Genomic DNA, 16,656 nt, shown 5'->3' with positions numbered 1-16,656 from the left:
CCTGAAATATCCACAAATTAGAGTTTACATCTTAAGAAGCTCACACTGAGGCACTAGGGGTAGTGTGGAGGTACTGGCGCACCCATGGACCTCTGATTGCTTTTTATTCCTATAACAAGGGGCTCTACCTTTGGAATTCACTAGACTATCACATGGCTCACAGGAAACACCACATCAAACCAAGAATGCTTGAAGACATTTACAAAGCTTTATGTGAAATTCATTCATTTTTGTTATCATAAGCTAGGGGTGATGGTTAGTGTTAAGTGTCAACATGACAGAGTCTGGGTGTGCCTGTGCTGTGTTAACTGAGGAAGGAACACACATCTTCAATGTGAGTGCAATTCTCCCTGGCAGGGACTGCAGACTCTGAAATACAGGATGAGCTGAGCACTAACTAGTGTTCATCTCAGCTTCTAATACAGATGCATGAACCATCTCTCTTAGGGGTCTGTTGCTGTATCTGCAAGTGTGAGCCAAAAGAAACTCTTTCTCCCTCAGAAAGAAAGAAAGAAAGAAAGAAAGGAAGGAAGGAAGGAAGGGAGGGAGAGAGAGAAAGAAAAGAAAGAAAAGGAGGGAGGGGGGAAGGGAGGGAAGGACCGAAGGTGAGAGGAAGGAGGGAGAAAGGAGGGAAGGAAGGAAGGAAGGAAGGAAGGAAGACAGGCAGGCTCATGTTTCACAAGAGTTTAGTCCAGATATTTAAACACAGTTAGAGCAGACAGAAAGAGCATGTGATCAGGATTCTATTTCCAATTCTACCTCCAGTAAACTTGGGTTCTTTAGATCTTAATCCTTTTATGTTAAAATGGGATTAGATCCACATTGTTAAGGAGTTAAGAGCTCCTGTCCCTACATACAGACAACTGCCTTTGAATTGTTATCAGGGTGGTCACAGATTATTTAGCCTCTTCAAACCTAAATTTCCTTGTTTTTAAAATGGGCACAACAGAATTTATACTATTAAAAGTGTTACATAGCAAAACTTTGTCTTAAAACTCCAAAAGATACAAAAAGTGAGGATTTACCAAAATAATAAATATATTATATTGTGCTTAGACCAATGCCTAGGATACTAATTTCTGGCCACTATTTTCTGGTAATAGATTCTGTATGAGCTCAGAACAAGCAAGCAATAAAGCATGAAATTTCTCTAAAATTAGCAGTCACACTTTAATTTCAAAGTTAATCATTTCAGATCTCTCAGACTTAGAATTACAAAGAATATACTGTAAATATTCAATGTTACATATATATATATTCAGTCAACTAGTGGCATTAAATAATATTTAGGTTTGTTTCCTTCTGACACAAACAGAATATTAACACAGAAATCTGTAATAGTGCTATGTCATAAGAAAATTAGGTCTGATAATAGAAACATGGAACTTTGTGGTCTGTGTAGGGCCAGAGTTGCCAAGCCTGACAAGCTGAATTTGATTCCTGGGACCCACATGATAGAAGAGTGCTAATTCCTTCAAGCTGTCCTCTGATCTCTGCATAAGCACTGTGGAATGTACACCACACACATTCACATAGACATACACAGTCACATACATGTACACAGAGCAAAATAAAACAACAACAAAAAACTTCCAACGTAATACAAGTTGGTCCAGGAACTAACAAGCTGGGTTACCTGTAAAGAGTGACGGAAAACATGAACTAGAAATGCAGCGCATTTATGTACCCAGAGGACGACTACTACACACCTGGGCTAACACTGCAGAGGTTAGAAGCAATATGGTCTGGTCAAACACTCAGCATGTGAAGTGCTCTAATACCAATAAGCACTCAAAGTTTCAATGTAAGTCATCACAATAATTTCTACTATAATACAGGCAATGAAAGCTAATAAGAACATGAATTCATTTAACATTTAGACCTAAAAGATCTAAGATGTGAATGTTCTAAGTAACTATTTTTTCATCATAATTTTAACATAATAAAGTTAAAATCGGCTCTACTGTACGCTCACATCTCTAAACATCAGAAATCTAAATGTGAAAATGGTTCCTTTCCGAACCTTCCACTTTCACTCACCATAAGCTGTCCCTGGGCCAAACTCGGTCCCGGCATCAATCATATATTGTCCCAGAAGTTCTGGGTTGTTTATACGACTTGGTGCTTTTCTATCCAGTTTCTCATAAACAAATTCTTCTATCCTGGCATCTAGGAGAAAGGTTACAAATACCAGTGTTTCAAAAGACAGACCTGTAACTCCAGTACTGGGGAGGTGGAGGGGGGACACTCTAGTTCATGGCCAGCCTCTATTACACAGTGAAGACCCTTTCCCCCCAAACCAAAACAAATGAAAAGAATTTTAAATCAATCAGCAATTATTTCAAAAAAGCAGAAATATTTAGAAGTTTGTTCCCCTTCCAGTCACTTACTACTTCTTAAAAATGTAAAATTAGCATTTATTCAAGTATATACCTTTAAATTTAATAATATATAATTATATGTTGACTATTATATAATCTCTAAAAGTTTATAGTTCAGAAACCTGGTAATATACCTTAGTACAGAAACATTCTCAAGTTAAACTTGTTATTTGGGTATACTCAGAGATCTTAAGTTTCAGAAGAAGAATTATAAACTTAATATCCAGTGAAGCTGCCTTTAATCTACTCTTAAGTTATGCTCATCATCTTAAATAAAAGCAGGCTAGTCAGCTATAGAAGCCATATCTGACATGTTTTATCATGAACATGTATTAATTCTCTCTTACAGAGAGTCTAAACACAGACACAGAGCTTGAAGGATACAAGCATTCTGCCTGGGCGCAGTCTTCCGACCCAACAACAGTACGACCTAAAACTTGTGCTCATGTGCATGCACACAGGTACATGGCAGTCACAAGTGAATGTTTGGTGTCTTCCTAAATGACAGTGAAAAGTTTTTTCTTTTCTTTCTTTCTTTCTTTCTTTTTTTTTTTTTTTAAAAAAAAAGGTCCTGAAACAGTAATGGAAATATAAGTTGTACTTTCAACCTTAAAAACGTTTACCAGCAATACATAGGGCGGACGAGAAGCAAATATCTTACTTGGATTTGGCTGCAAAAGCACTTCAGTCTGTTTCATTATCTTTTCTGTCCATATTTTGGTACATTCGGCTTTGCTAAGGAGGTTTTCCAAGTGTGCATCCAATTCCGTCTTCTCTGCTTGACCAAGCTTCTCTTCTGTGAACTGTGATTATTTAAAATAAGTGTATGAATATATAAACACAGCTCAAATATATGCTAGGAAATTGTTAATAAGTGAAATCAAATTGAAATCCAAATAATCCTAAGCATATAAACAGATACACTCCAGGCTTATCTGTAAACCATTACTTATGAAAGTTTTGTGTGTGTGCATGCCTATGGTAATTCATCACCCTCTTACTACAGCACTTATGATGACTATCTTATGTCTTCTGTTAACATGCATGATGTGAATTCTAAATTTCTTGGTACATAAACGTTCCTGACAAGACTGAGGTTTGAACTGGTGAAATCTGAGTTCAGATCCTGACTATATGTATGCTAATTGACACAGGCAACTTTTCAGTAGTTTTTGTTTTGCATCCTTTCTTATAAAAGTGATACAACATATTATATTCTTTTTGAGATAGGGTTTCACTGTGTAGCTCAAAATGGTTTTGACTTTTTTCAGCTTCCCAAATCATAAGCATTCTGAGGATTAAGAAAGACTGTCTACAAAAAAAGTATCTGCTTAGAACCTGCTAATTGCTATTCAAATTTGAAATATTTAAATTTTGACTTATTTATTACTTATAAGTTGAATCATACCCAAGTCACACATTTATGGGACCTATGCAAGCATCACTTAGGTTTGTTTCTTCAGGGTAGGTTCTAACAAGGTGTTTAATATGTTATATTTGCTACATTATTCACACAGAAGAAGTATTTTTATAAGACTTATTTTTTAAACAAATTTAAATATGTGTATGTGTGTGTGCATACATGAGTGTAGGTGCCCAGAGTCCAGAAGAGGGTAACTGATCCCTGAAGTTGGAGTTACAGGGGGTTGTCAGCCATCAGACATGGGTGCTGGGAACTCAAATCAGGTCCCCGGTCTGCAAGAGCGGTTAGTATGTATTCTTATCCACTGGGCCATCTCTCAAGGCCCCAAATGGAGGTGTTCTCTTTAAAGGTCAGAAAATGAGGTTGGATACATTCAACATACCCATTCTTATTATATGGCTGTGATGGTGGCTAAGGAAAGGCAGCAGTGTCTATATAAGAGAGAAAAAAGGTCTCTGTTCATATGGCGCCTTCTGGGAACTTTCAACTAACCACCAGATGTGACATCTGAAGTGCTGCACCATCTGTAGCTCTCTTCTAGAATATATGGCGCTTGCCCTTTACTGTAGAAAAATCCAGATGTGGTGGTTAGCTAATAAAACAATGCCTACCTTTCTCTCCTCTCACTTACAATCCTTTCTTTTGCTTTATTTTTCTGAGTCTTATATCCATTCCTTGGGCCTTACTATTCCTGGCTTAATACTTTAAAGGATTATCAGCACTCTTAGCTGAAGGGTCCTCATATTCTTTACTAAAGAGCCTATATAGGGCCAGAGACCAACTACTTCCTTGAGACCTCCAAACTCGCCATAGACTGCACACAGGCAGCACATGGAAACTAAGAACTGGGCAGCAATAATGGCAAGCCCCTGATCCTGAGGTCAGCCATGTAAACTGCACTCTCATTCTGAGGGTGTTCTTTACTTAGTCTAAGCAGCACATCTTTTGGAGAGGCATATATTAGAATTTTACATGTTAAAACTAAACCTCCAATGGTGAGGTAAAACTCAGAAAGCACAGAGACAAAGGAAACACACTTAGATGAACATCATCTTTAAAGGATTATCAAGAAAAACTTCTTTTAGCTTTTAAAATATATGCCAGTTGTTCCTTTACTCCATCCATTCCTTCAACAAATATTTAGTCTTTCTTTAAAAATTTAAAATTACATTTTATTTAGTGTATGTGTGCATGCGTATGTACATATGTGGCAGTCATGAGCGCAACTTGTAGCAGTAGGTTCTCTCCTTCTATATGTATGTATATCCATATATATACATACACACACATGCTAGTTACTAACTAGTACTAACTAGGGCAAACATTTAGGTTTCCAACAAAACAGGCAAAGTTTCTGTTCTTAAGAATCTAACACTCTTGTAGGGAAGAAACAAAACTCAATCAGAGTGTAAGCACTGCAAAGGGTTAAAGATGCTCAACAGAAAACCAACACAGGCAACTCTACTTTTTTCTGAGTGACGTAATAAATCTAAGTAGAGAGGAACAGCTATGGAAGAGGAGAAAACAGGAGAATAGGGGACGTCTTCACTGAGGAAGAAATGAGCCTGGAAGAAGCAAGGTGCCAGCCTGGGAGAGGAGTTCAGAGAGATGGCATCGATGAGGAAGGAGCAGCTTACTTGCCATGTTTATACATATTAAATATTAATTTCCTTAGAGAAATCTGTTGTAACTAAGACTAGATTTTCAAAGAATAGATTAATAACAGAAGTCAACATCATGAATTTAAACATCATTATCTATTAGGTCAGTCTTTGTGTGAGGTACTCTACTAGTAAGTTTGGTCTGTTACAAGGTAGAACTAACTGAAACGTATTATCTAAGGGTGAGGGAAATACAGCCCCTCCTTGTCTAGTATGCAAAATCTCAGTTTTGTCTAACATGTTTAGAAACACTAGATTTATAGGTACAGATTAGAAACTATTAAAACATGTTTATGACAGTAACTCAAGAAATTGTCACTGAATTTATTAAAACAAGTTAGGACTCAGACAAGTTTGGGACAGTATTTCAGAGTTAATGATTATAAAGTTAGTTATTTGGGAAAAAATACTTCATAATCTCAGTCTAGTAGGCCTATTGGCCTTTTTCTTTTCTTTTTTTTTTTTTTTTTTTTTTTTTTGGTTTTTCGAGACAGGGTTTCTCTGTGGCTTTGGAGCCTGTCCTGGAACTAGCTCTTGTAGACCAGGCTGGTCTCGAACTCACAGAGATCCACCTGCCTCTGCCTCCCGAGTGCTGGGATTAAAGGCGTGCGCCACCACCGCCCGGCTGGCTTATTATTTTTTATATTTTGGTCTTAAAAATATAGGAAAATATAAGAGAGCAAAGATGATATTTTTAACAAGCCATTTATTTGCTATGGACTTACAGTCTTCAAAGAAACAAGAAAAAAGCAAACTTTATATAACTTATAAATAAATATCTAACTGTGACACCTAATCATGGTTGTCAACTTCATATACCTGGTTTAAAAAAAAAAAAACTAAAGGAGGAACTCCCTCCATCAGATTGGCCTGTACGCATGTCTGTGGGCATTTTCTTGTGAACCTGAGGTAGGGGGACCCAGCCCACTATGGGTAGAATCGTCTGTAGGCAGGTGGACCTGGTCTCTTCCGTGGGTTCCTGCCTTGGCTTCCCTTGCTGGTGGACTGTGAACTCTTTCCAGGTTGGTTTTAATTATGTCTTTATCACAGCGATAGAAAGCAAACTCCAACAGTGACTCATATACAGTAAGACTGTACAAAAATAAAAACTTTTACTTTAGACAATGGACAAAACAAACCCTCAAAGACAGTAACAGCAGCCTCCGCATGGATAAAAGGCAGGTTTCCCTAGAGTCTAGAAAACAGCTGGAGGAAGGCCCACATGAGCACGGCACTGAAGACCTGCAAACATTCCCACATTCACACTCAGTTTTCTAGCGTTACTATACTCATACATATGCCTCATATTTCAGTAAACATAGCTTGGTTATTAGTTTTTCAAAAATTTTAACACATTTGCTATTATCATCATTATTATTGAGAGGCAGACAGCCATGCATATACACCCAGTCTGGCCTTCAACTTGATTTTCCTGCCTTACTTCCTGAGTTTAGGCATTGGGGTATGCGCAGCCATGTGTAGCTTATTTCTACAATGATTTTTTTTCCCCAAAGAAGATAATGCATCTTTGTCATGCTTCTGAACTTCCCAATGTCATGGCTCAGTTTATGTTCAAAAATTCCATAAACTAAGGTATGTATCATATTAAAAAAAACTTACAGGATAGGGATAATAATTCTAGTGAGGAATAAGCTGAGGGTTGGAGTTATTAAACATTTTGTCTGAGGTGTCAGAGTTGGGATTGAATAATTTTATGCTGACCTCAAGAAGTTAACAATCTTCATTTTACTCCCATAGTTCAAATATACCATACCCTGTGCTTCCTTGTTTACAGCACTGGAGGTCTATCTTTGCTTCTTATAAGATACTCAGTTAATTACCAAATTAAGGATGGCTTAAATGTTATCTTGAATTAAAAAAAAAAGTGGGAGGGGGCTAGGGCAGATACACAGTATCATTGCTAATGCTATATTTCTGTTTCTTTATCAAAATGCAAACTTATAAAAATAGTAATTTCCCAGGATCTTACATTTGGGGGCCCAACTTCTCAAAAAGTATAATTGGATGCGGTTTTTCATACTATTTCATCTGTAGCACAGGAAAACAGCATGAGGACAGAACGTCTAACTCATAGATTCTCTCTAAACACTGCTTTAAGGCAGGGACTGTGATGAGTTAGGATACATTCTGTCCTAATATTGTTGTAAGTCAAGACTTATCTATTTATATACTTGAATAGTTTTGACTCATGTTTTTTTAAACAAGAAATTTAATTTCTAATAAAAATGTCTAGGTGACATGAAGGTACCTACAGTAGTTGCCCAGGGAATGGTCCATTTTTTTAACATCCAATCTGATTTGAAAGGCAACTCCTTGGAGACAGAGAAAGCCTGGCTCACAGTTCTCACAACTATTCCTAGCACGAAGCTGGCACTGTACCCGCATCACCACAGCTCAGAGGAGTAACTTGGTCATTGACTAAATGTTGGAATAAAAACAGGGTTTTGTTGTAAACTACTATGCCAGCATTCTAGCTTTCATGTTTTATTTTAGAAACACCCCCTTTTCCTTAAAAATTTAATTAAAAAACACCGTGGAATGTGTCAAACATACAAAAAACTAATAGTATAGTGGAAACAGTATAATGAAACTTTGTAAGCTTGTACCCACAATTCAGCTTCAATAACTATCACCGCTCTGCTAATCTGCTCTCAACCGTACAGGCAAACCCCAAACTGTAAGGTTAACCATAATATTTCAGCATGTGGCATTAATAGTTACAGACAATATAAAAGGAACCTTAATACTAAAGGAGACTTTCTCCATTTTAAATTTTCCCTTTTTAATAAAAAATGGTTGAATCCAAAATCCAAGGGGTCCTTTTTCACACATCTTTTTCTCATGCTCCAGGGCTAATGTGACAGCCAAGACTGCCAACTAAATCACAAACACCCGCAGCCCGTGTGGCCACAGCTCTTTCCCACTGGATCTCCCCAGTATCCCTAGAGCCCCAGAGTCTTTGAACTTGTTTCTTTTGTCTGGAATACCTTTCTTCCAAAACAAAAGCCAAGTAAAACCTCCACATACTGTGTCTCATTACTTCACTCAGGTCTGTACTCATCCTGAGAAGGGCATGCCGAATTCCCCCACTGCTGCAACAATCGCCTCTACTGGCACGCTATTCACTACCATCACCTGCTACTCTAGTCTGTGTTCTGTGAGATTCTAAGTTTCATGAGGAGAAACACTTTGTTGAGTGTATTAGCTGCTAGCCAGTGGTGTTCCTAATACAGAAGCTAAGCATGGAACATATGCTTGAATAAGACTGAAAATTATTTGCCAGCTCACATATTAGGATACAACTTAAAAACCTTTTTAAAAAGCACTTGAAACAACGAACAATTAAAATTCATTTGGGAAGTGCAGCTTTTAAGTTTTTCCAGATTTAATTTTTTAAAACTGAGTCTCTCAATAATTTAGATTGAATTTCATAAATGTGCGCCGTTGAAGCAGAACACATTATGTGTCTGAAACAACTGTATTAAGCTATGGCATTCTGAAATGTCAAATCTTCATTAAATATCCAGAATACAGGTAAGCAACACTAAACAAAAAATACCAGACTCTGTTCTCTAGTGGAGTTGATCTTGAGTTTAAAAATGTTTTTCTTTCGTCTCCCATTTATTTAGCCATACATATCTGGGAAGGACGGAGGATAAAGGACAAAGTACGGCAGCTAGCTTGTCACTCATCACATCGGCTCAGGAAGTCAAAAGCAAGATGGAATTAGAATTTCCCATCTCTCAGTTACTCGCTGTTGATAACAAATGATCTTCAAGGTCTTTTAGGGCCGCCTCGTGTCCCTAGTCTACACATAAGCCTGCAGTGCTCACTCAGAAAAACCAGCTTCTAGTGTCGGAGTAGGCCAGAGGGCAACAGCTGACAACTAGCCACACAAGTCAAGCAAGCTATTTACATCTCTGAGGCTGCTTCCTTTTATCCAAAGGAGGGTTACCATTGCGTCTCTGGCGAGGTGACAGAGGGTGCAGCGAATATGTTAAATGGACAGCAAACTGCTCGTCACACTATTTTTCATAAGCTAGGCGGTCATTAATTGGGGGACTCTCCCATTCTTTTGCCAAGGACAACTCAATATGATATCAACGGTGTCAATAAAAGTGGGGTAAAGGATACACGAAATGAAGTAACAGAAGGGAGACATATAGTTCGGAGTAATTCTGGCACACGGGGCATTACTTTTCTCCTTACAGAAGAGAATTCTGTTGCTACCCTATGTCAGTAACACAAATACCAGATTGTTTATAACCCGTGTTGTGAAATTGACATCTGTTCATAGATTTAACTGCGTTTGCATCATGTGTTGACTGTAAAAATCTGCCCAAGTTCCCTATTGCCCAAGTTCCCTTCCTTGATTACAGAATAAGGAGCCGCAGTGAACTTTCCCCCTCCAAGGGTGCCAGAAGCATACCAACGTGACCACAGCCACAACAACACGAGTCCTGCCCGCTTCTCACCCCTGCTCTAGATCCTATTTGGGGAATGGGTCAGGGCGCCCCTAATCTTAGGTTTCCTGCGTCCTTGGTGAAGCTGGGACGCCGACAGGGACAGGCAATCTCCATTCCCCCCACGGGCTGCTCCAGGGGCGGAGAGGGCTGGTGGGAACAGAGCTGGCAGTGGGGCAGGAAAAGGAAACTCCCTCCTTGGACGCGGCCCGGAGGGCGAGGGCGACCCAAGGGAAGGGTGGGGGTGGCGCGGAGGTGCTCAGCCTGCCCTGGCTCGCCCGCCGGGGCACCGAGGCCTCCGGCCCGGGGTGAGCCCAAGGTGTGTCCGCGGTGGCGGACGCTCGGGGCCGCGTCCGGGCTCGCCTCGCTCGGCGCCGAGCGGCGGTTGGGTAGAGCGACGCGGAAACGGCCGGCGGGACCGGGGCGTCAGGCCGCGCCCAGCAGCAGGCCGGGTCGTCGGCGTCGCCCTCCCCTCGGCCTCCCCGGCGCCACCGCCCCGTCCTCAACCGTCGCCGCCGTACCTGCACGGCCCGGCTGAGGAAGGTGCCCGCGTCGGCCGCCAGCTTCTTCACGTTGAAATCCATGATGTTCATGCCGGGCGACGGCGGGACAGAGCCGCCGGCCGGGCTAGCGGGGAGGCGGGGGGCGCCGCGGCGACGACGGCGGGGCTGGGGCGCCGGGCGACGGCGGGGAGGACGTGGGAGGTGGCGGGAGGCGGCGCCAGCCCCGCGCAGCTGTCGTTTCCTGGGGGAGGGGGAGAGGCGGAGGGTGTGGCGAGCCCGACCCGAGAGCGCGCGCCCGGCCGGCCGGCCGCTCGCACGCTGGGCCTGGCGCGTCGCCGAGCAGCCGCCGCCGGGACGCAGGTCACGTCCGTCAGGGAAAACACCCGCCCCGGCCCCGCGGTCCCGCAGTGTGGAGCCGGCTCCCTCCCGGGCGGCGGAAGACAACCGACCGTGGGGGCGTGGCCTCGGCGGGGGTTTTCGCGGGAACAGCGTCCTCTGGCGGGCGGCCGAGGACTCACCGCCGGGTGGAGTCGCTGTAGTGCACTGGTCCGGGGGGACAGCGGCCCCTAGCGGCCGGCCTAAGACTCGCCGCCAGGTGGAGTCGCTGTAGTGGGTCTGGGGGAACAGCGACCCCTGGAGGGGGTGCAGCTCCTACCTGAGGCTCTCAGAACAGCGACCCTGGAGGTCACTAGGGACCGGGCCATGGTCAGAGCATCAGTGGAAGTTCTTCCAAGAACAGGAGCCTCCTGGGCTGCTGTGCACCCGCCCTGATTCTCCCAGGGAGCCTCAGTGAGTATCTCTGACAGGAAAGCATGGGCTAAATTTCTTTACGCATAAATAGAACCGACACTACAGAATCGCTGGCCGGGATTTCCTGCATGTGGCCAGGTGTCCAGGGCTACCGATGGCTTGAGTGGAGACCTTTGTTTTTATTGTCCCCTTCACTGCTATGGCTTCACTCACTGCCAGGCCCTGAGTCTGTGGTGAAGAGATCGATCCCCTGTGATGGCTTGTGATTATCTGAGACATGTTTAGAATCATCTAGGAAACAAACAAAGCTTTGGGAGGATCTTTGAGTGCGTGTCAGAGAGACAAAAGGGGAACCCAGATCCTACCCTGCTATGCGTTGTTCTTTCACTCTTGAGTTCTTAACTGTGAGGCAGGGCCTCAGCCTTCCAATTCCTGGTGCTGGGATAAAGGCGTGAGCCCCCACGCTCCGCTAATTTCCTTTCTGTTTTCTGTGACAGGGCCTCATGTAACCCAGGCTGCCTTCAGGTACCCGAGGATGGTTTCAAACTCATCGTCCTCTTTCTGTTTTTTCTTTCTTTCTTGTTCTTCCCCCTCTTTCCTCTCTCTCCTTCCCTTATGCCAGGGACCGGACCACTGTATACGCTAGGTTCTGCTTTGCCACTCTTATCATGTAGCTTTAATCTTTATGTCTCAAGATGCCTCGGAACCTCTAGGTACCTCATATAGTCTCAGCTCGAAAAGCAGATGAAGGGTAAGGCGAAAGTACTTTCTCTATTTGTTCTTTCTCTATTTGAAATCGAGCATTTCCCTATCCCCCAGCTAGTAAACTTTGATTTTCACCTCACTGGCTAGAACTGGGCCTTTTAGCCCCTCACAATGGCAATTCAATCTCATAAATGTAATGTGCCCTGTTAAGAAACGAAGGGCGTCTGTGGGAGAATAGTAGCTCTTATTTTTAACAGTACATATTGTCATCTTGGATAAAATAGAGCTTGTGTTAGCGGAGAAAGAGAGAACAGAACGGGCAGCTATTAGCATTGGCTCTGCTGCCGTTGTACAAGAACTAGAGGAGTCTTATGCTCCCAGAACTTCTCTTCAGGTTTCAGGCCAGCTCTATAATTTGAAAGAATTGGGGAAAATTTTGAGGATGTAGCCAGGTGGGTAGAAGTTTCCAAGTGTACATTTAAGGTCATGGGTTCCATTCCCAACTGAGAGAAAACAAAACTTACGGGAGAAAAGGGGGAGGGTTTCTGTTAAAACGTTCTGGAACAAACTGTAATTCTTTCTGTCGTCTATCTTTTGACTTGTGATAGTATTTCCAAAATTAGCTATTTAATGCCATTTTAAACAAAACTAAAAAGTTAAATTATCTCTGTGAAATTTGCCATATATTATTAAGGAACAATACCAGACAAGTGTATCTGTATGTTATGGTGTAGAATGATTTTTAAAAAAGTATATGGGTGTCTTGTCTACATGTTTGCCCATGGACCATATGTGTGTCCGCTGAGTTCAGAAGCTAGAAGAGAAATCCCCTGAGTTACAGACAGTGACCCACACTGGAGGATTGAGAACTGAATTCTGGTTCTAAGTCAGCTCACCAGCTCTTTAATGAAGGAAGGAAGAAAGGAAAGAAGGAAGGAAGGAAAGGAAGGAAGAAAGGAAGGAAAGGAAGGAAGAAAGGAAGGAAAGGAAGGAAACAGAGGAAGGAAGGAAACGAAGGAAGGAAGGAAGGAAACGAAGGAAGGAAGGAAGAAAGGAAAGGAAAGGAAGGAAGAAAGGAAGGAAAGAAAGGAAGAAAGGAAGGAAAGGAAGGAAGAAAGGAAGGAAAGGAAGGAAAGGAAGGAAAGGAAGGAAGAAAGGAAAGAAGGAAGGAAGGAAAGGAAGGAAGAAAGGAAGGAAACAGAGGAAGGAAGGAAACGAAGGAAGGAAGGAAGGAAACGAAGGAAAGAAAGGAAGAAAGGAAGGAAAGGAAGGAAGAAAGGAAGGAAAGGAAGGAAAGGAAGGAAGAAAGGAAGGAAACAGGAAGGAAGGAAATGAAGGAAGGAAGGAAGAAAGGAAAGGAAAGAAGAAAGGAAGGAAACAAAGGGAGGAAGGAAGGAAAGGAAACAAAGGGAGGGATGAAGGAAGGAAGGAAAGGAAGGGAGGGAGGGAACTGTCAAGGTGCTGTGCTTGCTTCTGGGAAGGCAGCATGGGGACACTGAAGAGCGGAAGGGTGGGCAGCGTTGATTCTGCAATTGTATCTTTCTACGCTGCTTGTAGTTTCAACTTCTGTCTGTGTATAGGTGTGCACTCATGTGCATGCGTGTGTACATGCCTACACTTGCATAACATTTTTTGCTTTTATTTTTGGATTTTAAAACAAATACTTCAGTGATTTAATGAATAAAGTGCATGGCCATCAAAATATTTAAACAGCACAGAAATGAACAATGATGAAAGAGACTGGTAACTCAAATGCTCAGAATTAGCCATCACTGGCATGTGTTCATTGTCTTTTTCTGTAAATATGGATGAAGCATGGGTGAATCAGGTCCAAACATGAGAATGACAGCAACAGAGTAATAGAATGGAATGGGTGGGCGGGGCACATACAGAGTAATAGAATGGAATGGGGGGCACATACAGAGTAATAGAATGGGTGGGGGGCACATACAGAGTAATAGAATAGAATGGGTGGGCGGGGCACATACAGAGTAATAGAATGGAATGGGTGGGCAGGGCACATACAGAGTTATTTTGTATGAGTTATTTCTTTTTCCTTTTTTGTTTTGTTAGATAGGATCTCTCTAGCCTAGGCTGGCCTTGAACTTGTAATCTCCCTACTTAGGTTCCTGAGTGCTGGGATACAGGGGTGTGCCTCTTTGCACCCATCGCTATCTCCTTTCTTCTCTTTCCAAGCTACTTATTTTAATCTTAGACATAATCATTTCATTACTATATTAAAGATGAGATAATAGGAACTCGTGTATTTATTTATCTTCCCTTTGTCCTCTCTCTGCCAACTTGTATTGCTTTTTAAAATTGTTTTCAGTATTGATAGAGAGTAAAACTGAGTCAGCAGTGTTCAGTGGTATTGGATAAAAGCAAGCATTCCTTTTTATTTCGTTAGTTAACTTTTCATGTGCCCATGTGCATGTGTGTGCATGCGTATGTGTAGGTACACGCGTACATGTGCCCATGTGCGTGTGTGTGCATGCGTATGTGTAGGTACACGCGTACATGTGCCCATGTGCGTGTGTGTGCATGCGTATGCGTAGGTACACGCGTATATGTGCCCATGTGCATGTGTGTGCATGCGTATGCGTAGGTACACGCGTACATGTGCCCATGTGCATGTGTGTGCATGCGTATGCTTAGGTACACGTGTACATGTGCCCATGTGCATGTGTGTGCATGCGTATGCGTAGGTACACGCGTACATGTGCCCATGTGCGTGTGTGTACATGCGTATGCGTAGGTACACGCGTACATGTGCCCATGTGCATGTGTGTGCATGCGTATGCTTAGGTACACGCGTACATGTGCCCATGTGCGTGTGTGTGCATGCGTATGCGTAGGTACACGCGTACATGTGCCCATGTGCGTGTGTGTACATGCGTATGCGTAGGTACACGCGTACATGTGCCCATGTGCGTGTGTGTGCATGCGTATGCGTAGGTACACGCGTACATGTGCCCATGTGCGTGTGTGTACATGCGTATGCGTAGGTACACGCGTACATGTGCCCATGTGCGTGTGTGTGCATGCGTATGTGTAGGTACACGTGTACATGTGCCCATGTGCGTGTGTGTGCATGCGTATGCGTAGGTACACGCGTACATGTGCCCATGTGCGTGTGTGTGCATGCGTATGCGTAGGTACACGCGTACATGTGCCCATGTGCATGTGTGTGCATGTGTATGCGTAGGTACATGCGTACATGTGCCCATGTGCATGTGTGTGCATGCGTATGCGTAGGTACACGCGTACATGTGCCCATGTGCATGTGTGTGCATGCGTATGCGTAGGTACACGCGTACATGTGCCCATGTGCATGTGTACATGCGTATGCGTAGGTACACGCGTACATGTGCCCATGTGCATGTGTGTGCATGCGTATGTGTAGATACACGTGTACATGTGCCCATGTGCATGTGTGTGCATGCGTATGTGTAGATACACGTGTACATGTGCCCATGTGCATGTGTGTGCATGCGTATGTGTAGATACACGTGTACATGTGCCCATGTGCATGTGTGTGCATGCATATGTGTAGGTACACGTTTACATGTGCCCATGTGCATGTGTGTGCATGCGTATGTGTAGGTACACGTGTACATGTGCCCATGTGCATGCACGACAAGGTCAGACGAAGATTGATTGAGCCCCAGGGATCCCCCTGTCTCAGCACCCAGTGCTAGGTTACAGATACTCGCTGCTCTCACAGAGGACCAGGGTTCGGATCCCAACTCCCATATCAGGCAATTTATAGCCTCCTGCAGCTCCAGCTCTAAGGGATTAGACACCCTCTTCTGGCGTTTGTTGACTCTGGTGCACATAACCCACTCCCCCATTCACATAATTTAAAATAAGGTAAGTCTTTTAAAACTCCCAATAGCGTTAGCTTAAATTACCTTCCTGTCCCTGTCCAAAGTATTCACTTGAAGAGGTTAGTGTGCTTCTTTTGCCCACTTATATCCACAAACAAGCATAGAACCATTTGTATTTTAATCTGTGGACTTTATAAAACACCTTACCTGCCCGTCTGTGGTTTTCCTTACTTAGCAGTATATGTTTGAAATATGTTTAATGTATCCTTCAGTTTTGTATATGCTGGTTTTTTTTTTTTTTTTTTTTGTCAACTTGATACAAACCAGAGTCCCTAGGAAGAGGGGACCTAAATTGAAGAATTGCCTCCATCAGAGGGGCCCGTGAGCCTGTCTGTGAGGGCATTTTCTTGGTTGATGATGGTGGAAGGCCCAATCCACTGTGGATGGTGTTACTTACGGGTGTGTGATTCTAGGCTGTATATCTGAGCAGGTCAGAGTGAGCAAGACAGTAAGTAGCTTTTCTCCATGGTTCTTGCCCTGAACTCCTTCAGTGACAGACTGGGACTGGGATGTGTAAGCCAATTAGTCCTGTTCCTTGCCCAGGTCTGGTCAGTGCTTTAGGATAACAGTAGAGGGCAACCAGCTCGCTGGGAGGGTGATTGCACGAACGCGCCACACCTTACTTACTTGTCGAGTTCCTGAATAGTTAGAGGTTTTGTTCTAATTCTTAATTATAAAATTTCATGTGTATTGATAGTTTGCCTACCTGAATGTATGTCCACCACATGTGTATAGTGCCCACAGAGCCGAGAAGAGGGTACTGTATTCCCTAGACGTGGAGTTACAGACGGCTATGAGTCTCCATGAGGGTGCTGAAAATGGAAATTTCCTCCTCTGGAAGAGCAGCCCCGGCTCTTAACTG

The 16,656-nt window shown here is 43.0% G+C and overlaps 1 protein-coding gene and 1 long non-coding RNA gene across 3 annotated transcripts in view; one reads left to right on the top strand and one right to left on the bottom strand.

The window, feature by feature from the left end:
• Positions 1-10,728, bottom strand: part of Sh3glb1 (SH3 domain containing GRB2 like, endophilin B1) — a 29,209-nt gene extending 18,481 nt beyond the window's left edge. For both annotated transcript variants that reach the window (XM_041652832.1, XM_041652839.1), the window contains exons 1-3: positions 10,471-10,728; positions 3,043-3,184; positions 2,041-2,169 (exon numbers count right to left, since the gene is read on the bottom strand). In XM_041652832.1, coding sequence (XP_041508766.1) covers positions 2,041-2,169; positions 3,043-3,184; positions 10,471-10,542 — 343 coding nt within the window. In that variant the 5' untranslated portion in view covers positions 10,543-10,728. The remainder of the gene's footprint in view (positions 1-2,040; positions 2,170-3,042; positions 3,185-10,470) is intronic.
• A 180-nt stretch (positions 10,729-10,908) lies between these two features.
• LOC121448679 overlaps positions 10,909-16,656 on the top strand; it is a 28,351-nt gene continuing 22,603 nt past the window's right edge. The window contains exon 1 of the long non-coding RNA XR_005974382.1: positions 10,909-11,241. This is a non-coding gene — a long non-coding RNA (uncharacterized LOC121448679). The remainder of the gene's footprint in view (positions 11,242-16,656) is intronic.

Source organism: Microtus oregoni, unplaced genomic scaffold, assembly GCF_018167655.1.
Source record: "Microtus oregoni isolate MIOR12 unplaced genomic scaffold, Mior012 000000F_ref0000247, whole genome shotgun sequence".
Classification (NCBI taxonomy): Eukaryota; Metazoa; Chordata; class Mammalia; order Rodentia; family Cricetidae; genus Microtus; species Microtus oregoni.
This window is presented reverse-complemented; position numbering and strand designations above follow the sequence as displayed.